The sequence below is a fragment of the Centropristis striata genome, chromosome 11 (assembly GCF_030273125.1).
Source record: "Centropristis striata isolate RG_2023a ecotype Rhode Island chromosome 11, C.striata_1.0, whole genome shotgun sequence".
In the NCBI taxonomy this organism is placed as follows: domain Eukaryota; kingdom Metazoa; phylum Chordata; class Actinopteri; order Perciformes; family Serranidae; genus Centropristis; species Centropristis striata.
The window spans coordinates 36698607-36717814 of NC_081527.1; the positions used below are offsets into that span (position 1 = coordinate 36698607).

The window sequence follows — 19208 nt, forward strand, 5'->3', positions numbered from 1 at the left end:
AGAGAAGTGAGGCTGCCTGTGTCCATCACCACCTGTGGTGTAGGATCCTGCCTGAAGGCACATAAAGAATTCACTAGGTGGACATCATTTGTCCCGGATACGAGATCAATCCTCCTTTTTTCCATTCGCATCTTTGCATCTGGAGAGCTGGCATGAGTTCTCCTCCTTCCCTCTGGGATTTTGTAAGGCTTCGAGCTCAAGGCATCTGTTGCCTTGGCTTGTGGCAGCAGTTCTTGCATCTGGCAGTACATGCTGGCCTAGTAGTAGTGTGTGCATAATGTACATATGTAAATAAGTTGATTTGCATTGGGGAGCAGCTCATTAGTTTCTGTTTGGATGAAGTTATCAATGGTTGTCGTGCTGTTTACAGTAAAGTTTAACACACAAAACATCTATTTGATGTTGTGAGAGGTTTTTTTTTCCAGTTTTTTGGACATTTAGTATGAGATATGTCTCATTTTAAGCTGTGGTGAAGCGTTTTAGACGCCAATATGAAACTGCAGCACTGCAAAAAAGCCAACTTGTATTTTTTGGCCTAAAACAGTGATTTAAGTTGGTAAAACTTGGAAATATAAATTACTGAAATTTAGGGCAATAATGTAAGTTAGCACAACAAAGGAAGCCAGTTGTCTGCTCAAAAACAAGTTGGTGAGTTGTTGTTACTTATATATTTAAGTTGGGGTTGGGCAACTGGAGGCCCGGGGGCCACATACGGCCCGCACTCTCACTTGAAGTGGCCCTCAGTACAACTACATGCATTTGAGCATGAAATCTTAAAAGTGCAGTGTAAAAATGCACAAAATTACTTCTTGCAATTAATGTTGGTCTACTGTTCTTGCACTGAAAAAAAAGAAATCACAGTAAGTGGTTATTTTTTATTTGCTTCAACCCTTTTGTATTCCTATTTATACTGTTAAACATGCATTTGAGCATGAAATATGTTAAGTTACTGCACTGTAAACATATTTAAAATTGCAGTTTCATCATATATGGTTAAGTGCACGCTCCTATATGTGGCCCTGTGGTAGTGTCCATGAAAAATTGTGGCCCCCTGCAGCATTTAAGTTGCCCATCCCTGCTCTATATCATGAATATATCATTAAGAACGCCCTTTTGGTGATGTTTTAATGCTTTATACTGGGATTTATTGGCACATACAGCACAGCCAGTGGCGGTTCTACACAGGGGCCTACAGGGGCCACTGCCCCTGTGAAGAAGCCCTTGGCCCCTGCTGTGGCCCCTGTGTCAAATTAATAATAAAATTAACATTTTATAACAATGGACGACGGAACAATTCTTACCTGCTTTTTGTTTGAACAATATCTCATTGTACACAAAAGGAACCCAGAATGTGTACATTGTATAATAGTTTAATTGTGCAATAAAAGCTTGTGTATATATAAAAAAAGATCATTCTCACTGTACTGCACTTTCAAAATAAAAAAAAAGTAATTGTGCACAAAAATGAGAAATGCCATTGTCGTGCAAAAATCATTGTTATTGTTGGTAAGTCTCATTGTTTCAATCAATGTATTTGTATCTTCCAAATACACTTAAATTACATTTTTTAAATAAGCTAAAATAAAGATTTTGAATGCTTAAATATCATCTTTGCCGTTTTTTAATGTGCAGCACTGATTAAACACTGGCCCCTGCTTGGCCCCCACAGTAAAACTGGTCTAGAACCGCCACTGAGCACAGCCGAACCCTCTACCTGACAATGGTACTGTTGCTATTCCCTCTGTGTCCTCTCTGTGTAGAGTTATGTTATATATTTCAGCTGCAGCAGTTGCGTCGCTGTAATTCCACATGGAGCAGAAAGAGAGGAGATAGAGGGAGAGCATTTTTCCCTTTTGGCAAATTCTTACAAAAAGATGGAGTGAGGGATAACGTTGCTAGGAGACCCTGACATCAGCGTTTTATCCCAGAATCAGGCTGTAGCCCACGTGCACTCACACACACTGTAAGTGTGTAAGTGTGTGTGCGCTCCTCTCTCCCCACTGCGTCTGTGTGTCCTCGCTCATGCTCGTACTATAAAGCCGGCAGCATCTCCGTCTCTGCTCCAGTAAAGTCAAGGCTACATTACAGACGACTGAGCCGTGCCTGGAGAATGACCAACGCATGAATCCATTTTGGCAGGCATACTTTTGATTATAGGTTATAGAGCAAATATCAACTCCTACACAAGCCTGTGTCCTCTTTCTGTGAATCAAGTGACTCTTGAATGGAAGGTTAAGACACAGGGTGATTAAAAAATGCTTGAAGCTCACTCCAGAGGAGGGAAGCAGTGGAAGAAAGAGAGGTGAAGTCAAGGAGAGGGAGCTGCGAGGACAGTGGATTGTTTGCCTTTGCTTATTTGATGATCGGGCTCATAGAAGACATCTGTGTGCCTCTAAATAATAACTCTGCATGCTGTGAAAAATCCCCAGGGCTGCTATAGGGGGCTTGTTTATCTCGCGAGTGAGAAACACAGCATGCTTCTAAGCTCTGAGTGGCAGCAGAAGGGCAACATGATCTGAAGAAAAGAAGCACTTTCTTCTCTTTTGTTCGCTTTCTATTCTTCCGTGCCTTGGACGTGCATTGAAATGAACACTTCTCTGCAACTTGGGGGGTCCTGCCTGTCCCCCATTTCACTCCGTCTCCTCCACAAATTCACCTTTTCATTCACAAACCTCCTCCTGTAATACCCATTTAATTTTCCCGGCTCCATTTCTTTTATTTTCAGACATTTCTTCACCTATTCTCCATCGTCTTTCCTTGCACCATGCACTCATGCATCTCCCTTACCTGATTTTTTCCCTCTCCCCATTATTTTTCTCTCCTCTTCTACTATTTTCGACCATTAATTCGTCTCTCCTATACTAGCCTGAGGACATCCAGGACTGAACACGCACCGCTCTTTCTCTCTCCTAATTACCATCTCTCCCCCGCGCTCTTTATCCCGCCTCACTCTCAATCATCCATCCCGTCCTGTCACCATGTATTCCTCCGAGGAGCTCTGGAACTCCACCGAGCGTGTCTGGATCAACAGCTCGGAGGGAAACTTCTCTCTGGGAAGACGGCGAGATGAACACGAGGAGGACGAAGGAGATCAGCATCCCTTCCTCACAGACGCCTGGCTGGTGCCCCTCTTCTTCTCCCTCATCATGCTGGTGGGACTCGTGGGCAACTCTCTGGTGATTTATGTCATCTCCAAACACAGACAGATGAGGACGGCAACCAACTTCTACATAGGTAAGAGGGAAAAAATGATAAGAGACATTACGAGTGAGCAGATAAAAAAAACCAACTAGATTTAAACACAGCATGCGCTGGACATCAGTGGGTTCTGAACTCATGAACTCCCAGAGGATCAACTTCAAATGTATGTTATATTTCATGCATGTCTTCATCTCTTTCATGTATCGAGGAACGCTGCTGTGCATGCCAGCAGTGGGTTCAAAAGAACTTCAATGGTTTGAGATAGCCGAGTGTAATTTCACTCACTTTCCATTTAGCTAATCTACGTGTGAACATGTCCACGTTAATTACAGGCTTCGCTTTCATCATGAAATGCAGATGCAGAAGTTCAGATGTGTCCTGAATTTTTTTTTAAAAAAAGGTAGGAATCTGCTGGGGTCGTTTTGGAAGCCATGATGGTGTTTCCAAAATAAAAAAAAAAATGAATTTGTTTCCGCCTTTTTACAGAGGCTTGGCTATACTGTGAATGATGCGAATGGGATTCATGAAATCACAGTAATCAACATTAAAAACTATTATTATTATTATTATTGAGAAATGTGTTGCTATTATCCCTTTCATCATAAAATGCAGATGTAGAAGTTCAGATGTGTCCTGAATTTTTTTTAAAAACAACAAAATCTTAAAAGGTGGAATCTGCTGGGGTCGTTTTGGAAGCCATGATGGTGTTTCCAAAATTAAAAAAAATGAATTTGTTTCCGCCTTTTTACAGAGGCTTGGCTATCCTGTGAATGATGCGTATGGGATTCATGAAATCACAGAAATCAACATTAAAAACTGAATGACATTATTGAGAAATTTGTTGCTATTATCTGCAATTTATTTTTTTCTTAAGAAAAATATGAGAGAAATCTTCAGTTTTCATGCAAATGAGGAGATGCAACAATGCAACAAGACCATTTACAGTCACATCGTCATCATTTCACGTCTCTTCAGTGGACGTTTACGTCACATGTGTCATGCACGGAAGGATTGCTGACCCTGAGAGTCAGGGGCTTCTCTGGCTTTACACAAACCAATGAAGGAGACTCAAAATGACCACAGAAGACCATAAAACAACTGCAAAGGGACACACACTGACTGACTGTATTCAGAAAATGTTCAATCTAAGACAAAGCCATTATAATTTCAGAGGGGTGTGTATATTTAAAAAGTTAAAAACCAGAACCAACACCAAATCACGATGCACCACGGTAACAGCTGTTAATTTATGGAATAAATTGGAGAAAGACTTGAAAACTTGCAATACCATTAACTTATTCAAAAAATTACTTAAAAATAGGATGATTGATTTATATAAGTTAGAGTAAGGAGCTAATAAGCTTCTTTCTTTTCTCTCTTTTGTGACTGCTTATTTCTTTTGTTGATAAATAACAGATTGTACATTTCTAATTTTTAAACTCACTTGAGTTGTAACAGGGTAATAAGGCTTAATAAGCTGCTTCAGCCTTTTCGGTCCAAATGTCTATTATCAGTTTTCTCTCTCTGTTTACATGTTGTTTACTTTGATCAATGTTTTGTTTTTGTTTTTTCTGGTTTGTTTCGATGACATGTATTGACCGAAATAAACAGAGACGAAACGAAACGAAACACTGACTATGAAAATGTGCAGAACAACCACAAAGAGACACAAACAACTAGAGAGGGAGACAGAATTGCTACCAATAGCCACAAAACAATTGCAAAGTGATACAAAATGACTACAGAGAGACTCAAAAAGAGAGGGCAATGTAAAGAGACAACAATAAAGTCTGTTTCTCATTCTTATGAAGAAGAGGTGGTAGCCTCGGGCCCATTTTCTTATTTTCTGCACTTGTATTTGATGATACACCAATTTCCCCTTAGCCAAGTGCAAAAAAAATGTCTTACTATATATTTTTGCTCCTTTTTTATATCCACTCAGACTTTTGTCTGCAGGGTTTCATTCATCTCAGGTGTATCAATTAAATTGAGGAATCGAAGGAGTGCATCAATCACCCTCCTGCCTCACGTCTCCTCTGGTTTTCAGTGCACTGACTTGAATCCTGTGATTGATTTTGGTTGTAGAAGTCGATTTTGGCACATCTGGTAGAGCCTTGACATCAGATGTCACTCTGGAAGAATTGCAAAGGTGATTGATTGGTTCACGTCGAATTTATAAAACCTATAAAATAATGTAAACGCATGCCACATAGTGCCACCTGTATGAAATTGAGCTCATCTGTTTCCATTCTGTGATTTACTGTAGAACAGGGGTCTCAAACTCAAATTACCTGGGGGCTGCTGGAGGCAGTATCAAAATGACCAAAAAAAGACACAAAATTACAGAAAAAGACAAAATGACTGAAAAAACACTACATTACGTTAAAATAATTACGTTAAAAAGACACCAAATGACCAAAAAAATACACAAAATGACCCAAAAAATACACAAAGTGACCAAAAAGACACAAAATGACAGAAAAAAACTAAATTACTTAAAAAAGACACACAATTACCAAAAGAGACAAAATTATTTAAAAAAGACAAAATTACCCCAAAAAAGTAATAAAAGGGACCTTCCACACACAACACAGTGAAGCAGGGGTCTCTAACTCGCGGCCCGCGGGCCAATTGCGGCCCACGTGACGATATTTGTGGCCCCCACCTTGATATGGAAGTTTAATGTGAGTTTTATATGAATGGCACTTTACCGTGTTGTGTGTGGAAGGTCCCTTTAATTACTTTTCTTGGTAATTTTGTGTCTTTTTTTTGTAATTTTGTGTCTTTTTTAATAATTGTGTGTCTTTTTTAATAATTTTGTGTCTTTAAAAAAAAATAATTTTGTTACTTTTTGGTAATTCTGTGTCTTTTTTTGGTCATTTTGTGTCTTTTTTTTAAAAATAATTTTGTGTCTTTTATGGTAATTCTGTGTCTTTTTTGTCATTTTTGTGTCTTTAAGTAATTTAGTGTTTTTTTCAGTCATTTTGTGTCTTTTTTGGGTCATTTTGTCTTTTTTAAAATAATTTTGTGTCTTTTATGGTAATTCTGTGTCTTTTTTTGGTCATTTTGATACTGCCTCCAGCGGCCCCCAGGTAATTTGAGTTTGAGACCCCTGCAGTAAAGTGTCATTTATATAAAACTCCATCCAAAAGGAATCCCACCTTCACTAAAATATTAAACCAAGTGTAGAACAAGCTTCTAATTTAAGTCCCTCTAATGCAGGGGTCTCAAACTCAAATTAGCTGGGGGCCGCTGCAGGCAGTATAAAAATTACCAAAAAAAGACAGAATTTTAAAAAAAGACAAAAAATGACAAAAAAGACACAAAATGACCGAATAATAATACACAAAATGACCGAATAATAATACACAGAATTACCAAAAAAGACACAAAATTATTTAAAAAAAGACACAAAATGACACAAAAAAGACACAAAATGACCAAAGAAGACACAAATTGACAGAAAAAACTGAATGACTTAAAAAAAACAAAATGACCAAAAAAAGACACAGAATTACCAAAAAAGACACAAAATGACCCAAAAAGGACACAGAATGACAAAAAAGACACAAAATTACCAAAAAAAAGAGACAGAATTATTTAAAAAATACACACATTTATTTAAAAAAGACACAAAATGATTTTAAAAAGATACAAAATTACCCCAAAAAAGTAATAAAAGGGACCTTCCACACACAACACAGTAAAGTGTCATTCATATAAAACTCACATTAAACTTTCATATCAAGGTGGGGGCCACAAAATATCGTGACGAGGGCCGCAATTGGCCCGCGGGCCGCGAGTTTGAGACCCTTGCTGTAGAAGCAATTTGTATCTTTGTTTACATATTGCACCACATGTGACATGGTTGATCTTGGATAACATTCAGGCGAGAGCATTAAATCAGTTTAATATTCAGCAACATTAGATTAGAGGCCTGCACCATCTGCCCAGCCCTCCCTTCCATATAATGGCCGAGCTATAACATGATTAGATCAGATAGTGAAACAAATAGAGAACAGAGTGTGGTGCATTTATCACAATGACACGTTGAATAGAATAACGGGAAAGCAAGATTAGACTGCCAACGCTCCAACCTCTGCTAAACATGCACACTGTAAAAAAACAAACTGTTGTTTTTACGGTAAAAAAACCAGCCGCTGCACTGTAAAACTTTTTACTGTAAAATTACAGTAAATTACTGGCAGCAGTTTCGCCAGTAAGTTACTGCAAAACTTACAGTACCTATACTGTATTATAGAAATACAGGTCCGTTTACTGACAAACTGTCTCGTAACGCAGAAAAAAAATGGCGTGACATTTAAATGTTTAACTCTAAATTATGTTACAACTAATCCATGAAAACTCTATTATTGGGATTGCTGGAAAAACATCACATTGTGATTATTTCAGCCCAGACAAAAAAGAAATAAAATAAAACCTGTCTTCTTTTCGAAAATAATGACTTTATTTTCCTGACATGCTCAGCTGAAAACAGTAAATTCCTGGAAAAAAAATATATAATTTTTATCATTGGAATGCCTGAGCAATCATGATAACTCCCACAATGCATTGTTTTCACAGCAATATACTGTACAATCATAATACAGCAAGTTACTGTTAGAATTTGACTGTAAATTTACAGCAAAGTCTTACAGTGTGTGGTTGCCAGAACTTTACCGTAATAAATACAGTGCAACTTTTTTTAATATTACGGTAAAAAGATATTGGCTAGGTTTAAGATTGCCATTTTATTCATTTTTTTTACAGTGTAAATAAAGAGTTTTTCCATCAAAAGAAACTCTGTTCTGCCATATAATTGACAAGAAAATACTTCATAAGATTTTACTATTAAATATGACAGTATATTTTTGTTAGAGATATTGTGTTTAGAACATTTAACAGTTAGAAAAAGTATTTTTTTACAAAAGATAAATGCAAAAATGACAGTGATGGCTTACACATTAAAACTTTATCTCAGAATATCAGTTGCTTTCACTTAAATTTGCATCTAAAATCTCAGAAAATATTTTTATTTTTTACTCGTAAATGTACTGGTTTTAATCTTAAAGAATTTATTTTTCTCAGAAATTTGAGTTTTTGTCTTTTGCCACTTTCATCTTTATTCATGATATTCAAGTTTGTTTATATATAACAGTATATTTTTGACACAAACACCAGTGCCAGTGAATATTACAGTAGTGTAATGTATTTTTTTTTTTTAAAAAGAAGTAAAACATACTGTTTTGGCTGATATAAACATTTACGGTGTTTCATTGTTACTGAAACTGAATTAACTCATTTATCATTTTACAGTCTTTTACTGTCATGGTTTAGCAGTTTTTCACTGTAAAATCTACAGACATTTTTTACACTGCATGTGTTTTTGTGTGTTCTTATTAAAGATACTCGGCAGGTAAAGTGGATTGAAATTAAGCATTTTGTTTCGTAAGTGTGTGTGTAGGAGTTCTGTACGACCTCTTGTCAGTCAATCAACAGTTTTTCTAAGCAAAATCATCAAGAAAACATGCTGGATCTGCACTACGCTCTTAGATTTACATTACAACACAATCCTGTGGTGGAGACAGAGACAATCATCATCAGTAAACATTATAATCTCCAGGAAGGAAGAATTAACTGCACAGGATTAACACAAGATCGTGCGGATGCTGCTTGTTGTTATGTAAACTCCCAGTAAATTATGATTTATTTAGGAAGTTCCAAAGAGTTTTCCATGCTGTAATGTAGAATTGATCTTCACATTATTTGACACTGGTTGGAGGAGTTCATGCCAGAGTCCATGCAACAATCAGCACAATCTCAACAAAGTCACATTTAGAATCTCTCAGTAGTTTGGCTGCAAGTTTAATTTTTGGATGTGGTGCAGAGCTGCAGCTACTGAGAGGATTAAGGCCTCGTCCACACGTTCACTAGGATAGTTTAACTGTTTTCTGTGCATTTTGTCCTTGTGCATTTGAGGTTACTGAAAACAGATGATATATACAAAAGTAAATTTTCAGAAACTCAGTTATCAGTGTTTACAAGTAGACAAAGAAAACTGAATTTTTGCATTAACCTCCAGATCTGAAAAGTGAAGCAAATGCAGATGGCCAGCAGGGGGCGACTCCACTGGTGGCCAGAATGAAGTCCCCCAAGAGAACATACAGTGTATATATATATATATATATATATATATATATATATACACTACCGGTCAAAAGTTTTAGAACACCCCAATTTTTCCAGTTTTTTATTGAAATTCAAGCAGTTCAAGTCAAATGAACAGCTTGAAAGGGTACAAAGGTAAGTGGTGAACTGCCAGAGGTAAATAAAAAAAGGTAAGCTTAACCAAAACTGGAAAATAATGTACATTTCAGAATTATACAAGTAGGCCTTTTTCAGGGAACAAGAAATGGGTTAACAACTTAACTCTATGGAGTCTTGGGCTATTTTGTCCATTTTTTAATTCTTTTCATGTCTTTGTAAGTCATTTTGTGTCTTTTTTTTGGTCATTTTGTTTCTTTTTTTAGTCATTTTGTGTCTTTTGGTGTCTTTTGTTGTCATTTTGTGTCTTTTTTTGGTCATTTTGTGTCTATTTTTGGTCATTTTATGTCTTTTTTTGGTAATTTTGTGTCTTTTTTTTAGTAATTTTGTGTCTTTTTTTGGTCATTTTGTGTCTTTTTTTTGGTCATTTTGTGCCTTTTGGTGTCTTTTTTTGGTAATTTTGTGTCTTTTTTTTAGTCATTTTGTGTCTTTTGGTGTCTTCTTTTGTCATTTTGTGTCTTTTTTTGGTCATTTTGTGTCTTTTTTTAGTCCTTTAGTCCAACATAAAATGTGATTTTGAATCTTTTTTTTACTTTCAAAACACTATCATGCTCAATAAAGAATTTTAAATGTTGCAAATGTGCATTAATTTCAGAGTACACTGAGACATTAAACTGCATAATTTTCAATGAAATTCTGGAAAAGTTGGTGTGTTCTAAAACTTTTGACCGGTAGTGTATATATATATATATATATATATATATATATATATATATATATATTTAAGTTACAAAATATACATATTGATGATGGTGGACTGATGTTTAGATGTTTCTCTTAACCCACTGAAGCCTGGAAAGCGGATACGTCGTTTTGTAGTATTTGTATGAGCTCTCAAATACTTTTTGAATTTCATTTCTAAAAAAAAAATCTATTATTTAGTAGAAGCGTTGACACTTCTGTTGAATTTCCAGAAAAACTTCAGGTTTTAAGGGCTTATTTTAAAATCGCCCAGAGGTTTTACAGGCGTTTTAGGCTTCAATGGGTAAAAATCTATGAGGAATCTGTGTTTTATTTCCCTGACACATCTTTAGATAACCTATCTGCTGCAGACAACCTGTACTTCATGCTGTTTTCTCTCTGTTCAGCCAACCTGGCAGCCACTGACATCATCTTCCTGGTGTGCTGCGTCCCCTTCACCGCGACCCTCTATCCTCTCCCCGGATGGATCTTCGGCAATTTCATGTGCAAATTTGTTGCTTTTCTACAGCAGGTAAGAACATGTTTATTCAGTTTTTTTCACATTCATAATTACATTTCTTCCTGTCTCAGAAATCTGCTCTTCACACACAAAAGATTTTGCTGTGCTTTCAACAAAAAGAACAGAAAAAAGAGCTTTATCAGATTTGCTCTTGAGTTGAGTAAACCATAATTATTCTAATCCAATAAAGTTACTGACATTCAGGACGATCAGGTGCCCTTCAGCAGGAGCAGCAAAATGTGCACCAATTTCATAACTCAAACGTAAATAGGGAAAGCAATCACTTAAATCCATTTAAGGAGGTCACAGCCAATACTTCTGAAAGAAAGGTCTCAAAGAAAGCTTCAAACCACAAAGAGCCACTGTTGGATTTTTTTGCTGGTTTTTCAAAGGAGTGAAAAAATGAAAGAAATTTAATTCACACAGCAGAAAAAAGAGACAGAGAAGCACAAACAACAGCAGCTGTTGACTGTGAAGAAAACAATACTACGAGTTGTAACAAATTTGGAAGAAATATTTAGGATGGATGCCACCATCTGACTCATGAGTTAGCCAGCACTGAAAGGAGCATCAAGATGGAGTTAGCGTTAGCGTTAGCTCCTTGTTTGTCGCTGACCAATGCACAACTAATGGGATGACAGTGTTTCCTGTAGGATTTTTTCAGCAGCGGGGGTAAAGGGTTATTTCCCCACTGGATGGTGTGAGTGTGTAAATATCAATCAGCAATTTATAAATATAAAAAATGACACTCGGCTGCAAAACAAGCAACCAGTGTACTATAACGGGGACCTGAACAAAGTAGGGGGGTCCGGCTGCATGCTCCCACGGAGAAATTTTTTGCCTGGTGGCCTCTCGCACATTCAAATGCCACTATTCCATCTTAATCATTGCATATTTTAATGAATTGTTCTAAAGGAGAAAAAGGGTTATTCTGTTTTATTTAAGGCATCATATTTAGACAGTCGTGCTCTTATTTTGAAAGCTATATGTCAGTGATCATCAACTGGCGGCCCGCGGGACGAATCCCGCCCGCCAAACTGTCCAATCCAGCCCGTGACTGGATTCCAAAATTGTAAATTAAGGAGAAAATATAATGTGGTTCGCACAATTAAAGCAGCTGAAAACAGCAACGACAACTGAGATTCTTAACTATCAGTAATCCCCACCATGTCTCTATTTAATGAGGACAAACTCGCTGCACTGTTTAAATTAACATTTATTGTTTCACACAGTACTTGTTTTTTTTGGGGTTTTTTAACGTAACTTTTCCTCATGCCATTACGTAACATGGTTGGTTTTTATTTCAAAGTCTCAACAACAAGCTTGTAGAACAAATAATGATTGCACATCAAATAAAATGTGACTCATAAAGGCTAAAAATGCCTTCAGTTTTGTAATGACATGAAAAAATATGAACAATAAATAAACATTACATAATAATGTTATGCCAAAATTTGTTTTTTATTTCATTTTATTTGAGGGTCCGACCCCCAAGGTTCTGGCCCTCCGACAAATGTAGTTGGTGACCCCTGCTATATGTGTTTGCTTTTATTTTGAAGGCGGGTCTAGCACGTTCTTACCGTAACGCTTAGCACCCGGAAAACAAGTGGAGGTTGACTGGCCACAGTGTGCTGTGGTCTCTTCCAGTAACTGTAGCAGCCATCCGCTCCAACAGGCAGTCAAACCTCACAGTGATGCTAACAGAGTGCTGTTAGGTGTTTTTGTCTTCATTTTGAACTTGCCGTCCAACAGAAGTTGAATCAGTCAACTTTTGTTCAGGAGGCGTGTTTATCAGCTCCTCTTTGAGCCTCTCCATTACCCATAATATCCTCCTCTGCACTGGTTTGCAGAGACTTTACATGCATCTTGAGAGAGGCTTAATTCCAATTTATTCAATCTAATTTTAACTTTGCTATAATATCACCAACTCCTGAGGAAAATATCTGGATCTTTAGCTGCTAAGAGCACCTTTATGTTCTTGTAACTCTGGTCAGTCAAGTGTTGAACGGGTCGTGAACAGTGGCTTTTTAACTGAAAACCAACGTCCTGGTGAGAGTGGTTAAACTGAACCAAAACAAGCACTTTCTCATGCATTAATTAATTTGATCCTTTGTTAATATGAAAATATGGACCAGGCTGCATGCAGCTTATTCAAAGAGAATAGCCTATTAAAATGGAGCTCAGGCATTAAATAACCACGTTGCTCTGCTACACTGTAATTACACTTGTCATGCACTAATAAGTGCTGAATACTATAAATACGCTCAATTGCCACCCAGACCCAAGCAGCTTGACAAAGCTACACTGTCACTAAGAGCTGGAAGAAGTGCAGGTTTTGCCACAGCTCCTATGCAGTTAATAAGCAACCTGTCAAGACCAACACAGTGTCACTAGAAGAAAAGAAAAAAAACAGTCCTTTAGAAAACGACGCTTGACTAAAACATGAGGTAATTTCAATTATTTCCCATCGTGTTTGGAGACTGGGTTCAGAGTGCTGCCTGTTAATTATGAAGCGAGAAGGTAGGAGGAGACGATCCGTCAAGAAATTGTCTTTTGAAGGCAGAATGTCAAGATGTTCATGACTAATTCGAGCACAAAAGAGTTAGTCTTCTGAGAGGCAGGCCATGAACAGAGGCGGGCGGGCGTGCAGGAAGGCTAAAAGCATTTTTTAATTGAAAACACAGAGACGTGATTTAGTTTCTGGTCATGGAGTCCAGTACCCTTTAGTGAGTGAAACAGTGACTCCTGAGGATAGCAATTGAACCCCAACCTTCTCTTTTTTGAAAAGCAATTGTCTGTCAAGTGTTAGAAAAATTGCATGAGGAAACCTTGAAAATTGATAATCTGTCACCAACAGAAAAAACCTCACCATTTTTCTGCGCAGTTCGTTGATGGGGAAATGAAGAGCTGGAGACGTCCGAGTTCTCAGTTTAACAAAGTTTTATTACAATACGTCAAAAAATGTGCACTTTACAGAGATTCTCCAGGTTCAAAAACTCATGTCCCTGAATACAAACGGACGTGTTTCAGTTTGTGAAGTCTGAACCACGACTCTCCCTGAACCCATTAAAATACTAACATTTGTTTACAAAACATGCTGGTCGATTTCCTCCAGGAAGTCCCGCCTTCTTGATCCACTGATTCGCCAGTTTTAATCAATACTATGGCACGTCATCTTCTCCAGAACATTCAACAAAAACCTCCTGCCTTGTTATGTCTTACAAAGATAGTATGTTTTACAGAGCCAAAGGATTTTCACTGTCTCACATAGATTCAAAAAGTCTAAAAAATATGAAACAGACAATGAAATATATGTTATAACATTAACACACAAACATAATCATTGTATCAAAATCATATTGCCTGATAAATATAAATGCATAGAGAGAGATATTACACTCAAGGTTTGACCTTTGATAGTGACCTGCATCACTCACAGAGACAGACAACAGAGAAGCAGAAATCAAGCATAAAATCATTTACCAATATAGAAAATAATCAATTATTTTAACACAAGCTTTGTCTGATTTTCTGTCTGTTTCATTCTACCATTCCAACACTACTTGTATATTAAAACAGTTGAATTAGTCCCTGCTGAGGAAACTGCCACCATTTGTAATTGCACATGCAGGAGAAAAGGTTAATTAGCTTTTAATGATTCTAATGAGGCTGACCGCTCTTTCTGCCTCAGTCACACATTTGTCTCATCATTTCCACACTTAAATGAAAACAACCAAAGGGAAACGGCAGGTGAAGTGAACCATACCGGCTGTGTTTACATCCATCATCAGTCTCGGTTAGAGCAGCATGACATGACAGATTAAACCACCATGCTACCACTCCATATAGTACAATTGATTGTACTGCAGCAGGGAACAACCGACGGACTAATAGATTTGTTGATCAATACTGAAGTCTCAGCCACTACCTTCAAATTTGACACCTAAAGGTTTGCTTTCAGGACTCATTTTCCTCTCACAGACCAGCTTCAGAGGAGCTGCTGGACAGATTTTAGATGTTTGTGAATAGTCTCTTCTCATCTCAATCTCAACAAGAAAGCAAATAATCTATTAAAGTCCAAACTAGTCCTTTAAAACTGTCTAAATCAGGGATTCCCAAAGTGTGGTGCGTGGACCCCTGGGGGTGCGTGAGCTGCTGCTAGGGGGTGCGCGAGATGAAAAATGTAATGGCGGTCTGATAATGACACAATTACATTTTTTTTCCCCCACACAATAAAGACGTGTTATTAATTAATTAATAAATACAGGCTATTCAATTTTGTGTCATTTTTTGGTCATTTTTGCATCTATTTTGGTCATTTTTGCATCTATTTTTTGGTTGTTTGGTAATTTTTACATGTATTTTTGATCAATTTGTGTCTATTTTGATAATTTTGTGTCATCTTTGGTCATTTTTGCATCTATTTTTGTTGTTTTTGATCTTATAATGGAGCGTAGAAGAAGTTATCTTCTTGTTCTTGTATCATTTTTCCAACCTGTGTTATGATGACGGGGTTGTGTTCACTCCACGCTCATTTAAATTTGCTGCAATTTTTGTTCAACGCAGCTCAAAATATTATAACATTTTCCCAACTGATCTGCTTTCTGCCTCTGATCCTGAGTTCGTCTGAAGTTCGTCTTGCAATGGCTCAGACAAAAAAACAAGAACACCTGAGCCCAAACATGACTCACATGCAGACAGGTTAAAGCTGGGGTAGACAGTTCTTGAAAAAAGAAAACAAACAAAAACTGGCTTGCACGCCTCTGCCAACCAGCCAAGTTGTAGTTTACATCTACACTGCAAAAAAAAGAAAAGTTGGGTGAACTCAAAATTTCAAGGCAACAAACTTCGATAACATTTTAAGTTGGACAATTAAACTAATTATTTTAAGTTTTGTTTTTGAGTCTGCTCAACTTATATCTTTAAGTTGGGGTTCACAACAAGGGACAATAGTTCTGATAACTCTTATTTCTTTGTTGTGAAATGCGGGAAAGCGGTGAAATTCAGTCATTAGCGAAAGCTAGCGGCTAACTGATGCTAGCGGCTAACTGATGCTAGCGGCTAACTGATGCTAGCGGCGCTGCTTGTTACAGCTACAAGAGTAGCCATTAGCGTATCAATGCTAACTCAAAATTGTGGTCGCAACATTAGCTGACATTTCATAGCGGCGTTACAATCGTGCCAATTCAGCAAATTGCAGAAGTTAGCAGAAGTAAGGATTAAAAGTTATTACAAGGTAAAATTATAAGTTAGTACAATTTACAGTTGAGTTGACAAAAATCTGAATTCAGAGTTGAGCAAAATCAAAAACAAAACTTTAAATATTTAGTTTAATTGTCCAACTTAAAATTTTATCGAAGTTTGTTGCCTTGAAATTTTGAGTTCACCCAACTTTTATTTTTTTTGCAGTGCTTGCTTTCTCTCAGATGACTAGACACGTTTACTCAAACTCCGGGTAAAGCAAAAATAAAAAGGTGATCTAAAATTTCCACACCACAGAAACGTGTTATTAAAAACACATATTTGAATTAGGAAAAAAATGTAAAAAAATTGGTATTATTTTGTATGTTTTTTAATGCAAATCTCAGATTTTACTTTACCTGAACTTTGAATATTAAAAACAGGCGCAGGCAAAATTAAATCATGGATCGGTGGATCGTGCAGTCAGAACAGAACAATGGCTGGAACAATTCTAGGGGGGAATGCGAACTAGACAATCTGACAAAAATAGATATGTACTGTATATATAAATATAGTGCAGGACTAATGAGGGAAGTGTCAGGTGATGGGACGACGGGTTACTGCAGGCCAGGAGGGAGTGACAGGAGACTTAAAAAACAAAGCAGTCAACAGAATGAATGCTAGAAGCTGTGGTGCAGTTTTGACACAACTAATTAACTAACATGAATTTTTAAACTGATGATTAATTTACTCGTATACTGAATCGACACAGCATCTGGGTTTTGTTTATTCCGAGGCAATAGGGCAAATGAGTGACAGAGTCAGCTCCAGTGACAGCGAGTGCCAAACACACATCCATCAATTATGTTTGACACCACTGACTATTTCTGTATTCTGCAAAACAACATTGAGCTGCAGAAATCTAACCCTCAACATGCATTTTACAATATTCATGCAAGTGGAGGGCCAAACCGTGTTTTTAATAAGCCAACCGTTTGTCCTCCAGACAGACTTTACTTTTTTGATATAATGAGTTCTGCAGCCTGTAGAGGGGATTCAAGAGGCTTTACAGTTTTTTTTACACTTTTACAACTATATACAATAATAAATCTGCCCGCTGGACTATCTTTCAAAATGAAAGCACCTGTTTCACACTGGACGGCACCTTTTCAAAATAAAAGCATCACAACATCGTTAAACATCTTGAAAATGTACAAACATGAAAAACAAGCTATATAATTTTAAAAACAAAAATAGGAAGCTTACTAAAGGACATTTACAGCTGTGTTTAAAATAAATGTTAAAGTGATATAGTTTTTACTGCTGTATTTGATTTACTCCACATTAACAGTCTTATCATAACATGTATTCTTATCAGTAGCAGCTCAAAACCAGATAATTTACTGTATTTTATAAAGCGATTACATTAACATTGAGCAGAATTTAGTTCAGAGTTTTGGTCCGGCCCCTGCAACCTTCGTGGTATTGGTCATGTGGCCCCTTGGGAAAATTAATTGCCCACCCCTGCTGTAGAGGGAATTCAAGAGGCTTTACAATTTTTTTTTTTAACACTTTTACAACTATATACAATAATAAATCTGCCCGCTGGACTAGCTTTATCTATCACAGACTGTAGTGGGCTCAATGCTAATGCTATAGTGAAGGTAATGGCATCAAGAAGGAATAGAAGACATAAGAATGGGGTCCAACCGTGACATGAAATCTTGTCGTGAAAGGGGCAAAATAACGCTTTAAACTTTACAGATGGAAATGCTGACATAGCCACTCGAATGGGTCCCTTGACCTCTGACCTCAAGATATCTGAATGAAAAGGAGTTCTATGGATTTAACAAGTCTCCCCTTAACAGACATGCCCACTTTGGGACAGAAACTATGTAATTTTTGTAATGCAGTGAATGTTTCTGCACACTGGGGTCCCAAAACAGCCTGTGAATTGCATAAATTGGGTATGACGGTCAGAGGTACAAATACTTTGTTACCTTACTTAAGTAGAAATTTTGGCTATATCTATACTCTACTGGAGTAATTATTTTTCGGCTTACTTTTTACTTCTACTCCTTTAATTCACCTCTACAAATGCCTGATCCCAATTCCACATAACTTTTCCTCCTTTTTTCACCCTGAAATATCCATATATATATACAAACACTTATAAATACAAAGTACACACACACTTTCACACACATCCACACCCACACACACACATACGCATCTGTAGCATTTACATAAAAAAATATATATATATTGTGTGACGTCCACCAAGTTACACTGAATCTAGAATCTCTGGCAGTTATTATTAAAAAAAATCTACAATATTAAATTCAATAATTTACCAAAAAGTGGAATACCGATTACAATTCAAATAAATTATTAAAAACAGTTTTTAAAAGATACAAAATCAATACCTGGCTTATATGAAACAGAAAAACAAAAGCTAACAAACACAGCAAAACAAAAACAAAAAGCAACAAGAAGTCAGACTCTATACATTCACCTTTCTAAAGACATCTTTCTCAGTTGTTTTTTAAAACTACTTCTGTTCTCCAGTAATAAGAGCTCAGATGGAAGCTTGACATGCTACAAACTCAAAGGATGCACTGTAAAAAATTGCTGTAAGAAAACAGCCAAATTGTGACAGGAACATACTGTTTTCCATTAAAAAGGTATTATACTGTAGAAAACAATGCATTCTGGGCAATATTTGTAGGTAGCTTGCCATTTCCCATAAAATATATGATATATATATCTATGATATTTTCTATTCTTGTCCACATTTTAATGGCTGTATTTTATTTAACTAACTCATTCAGTATATGGTTTATTAAAATTACTGAGGTTACAGTGAAGACAGCGCTTAATTCATAGTAATTGGCTATCAGACAGTAATATGCTCTATTTACAAAAAAATGACTACATTGTTTATTGCAACAATATTGCAACTAGCTTTCTTTGATTTTCTCTAAGGTCTTGATGTAAGTAAAGTTTGTTAACAGTTATGCAAAGAAAGTGTTTTCCAGTACACCTGTTTTTTTCTCTTTTTGTTTTTTTTTGCTGCAAGAAATCTCAAATTCAGCAGTAATTGAAACAGGTGTTACTTGAAAAAGAAAATGAATTCCAGTTTGTAGGCAAGATATAAAGCCTGCCTTCTGTCCCCGATTTAACGACAGAAGAAGAAAAGCAACTTTAAAGTTTTTCTTTTTAAAGGAGAAAAAGAAGCAATAATTAGTTGTTTCTTGTTTAATTTACCCAGAAGCCACTTGCATTTGTTCCTGTCAGAACA

General features: G+C 36.7%; 1 protein-coding gene across 1 annotated transcript in view; it reads left to right on the forward strand.

Annotated features, from left to right (window-relative positions):
* The first annotated feature begins 2035 nt into the window (after nucleotides 1–2035).
* Nucleotides 2036–19208, forward strand: part of kiss1ra (KISS1 receptor a) — a 30826-nt gene continuing 13653 nt past the window's right edge. Inside the window, exons 1-2 of the mRNA XM_059343967.1 lie at nucleotides 2036–3234; nucleotides 10614–10738. Of these exons, the coding sequence (XP_059199950.1) occupies nucleotides 2979–3234; nucleotides 10614–10738 (381 nt within the window). The 5' untranslated portion in view covers nucleotides 2036–2978. The remainder of the gene's footprint in view (nucleotides 3235–10613; nucleotides 10739–19208) is intronic.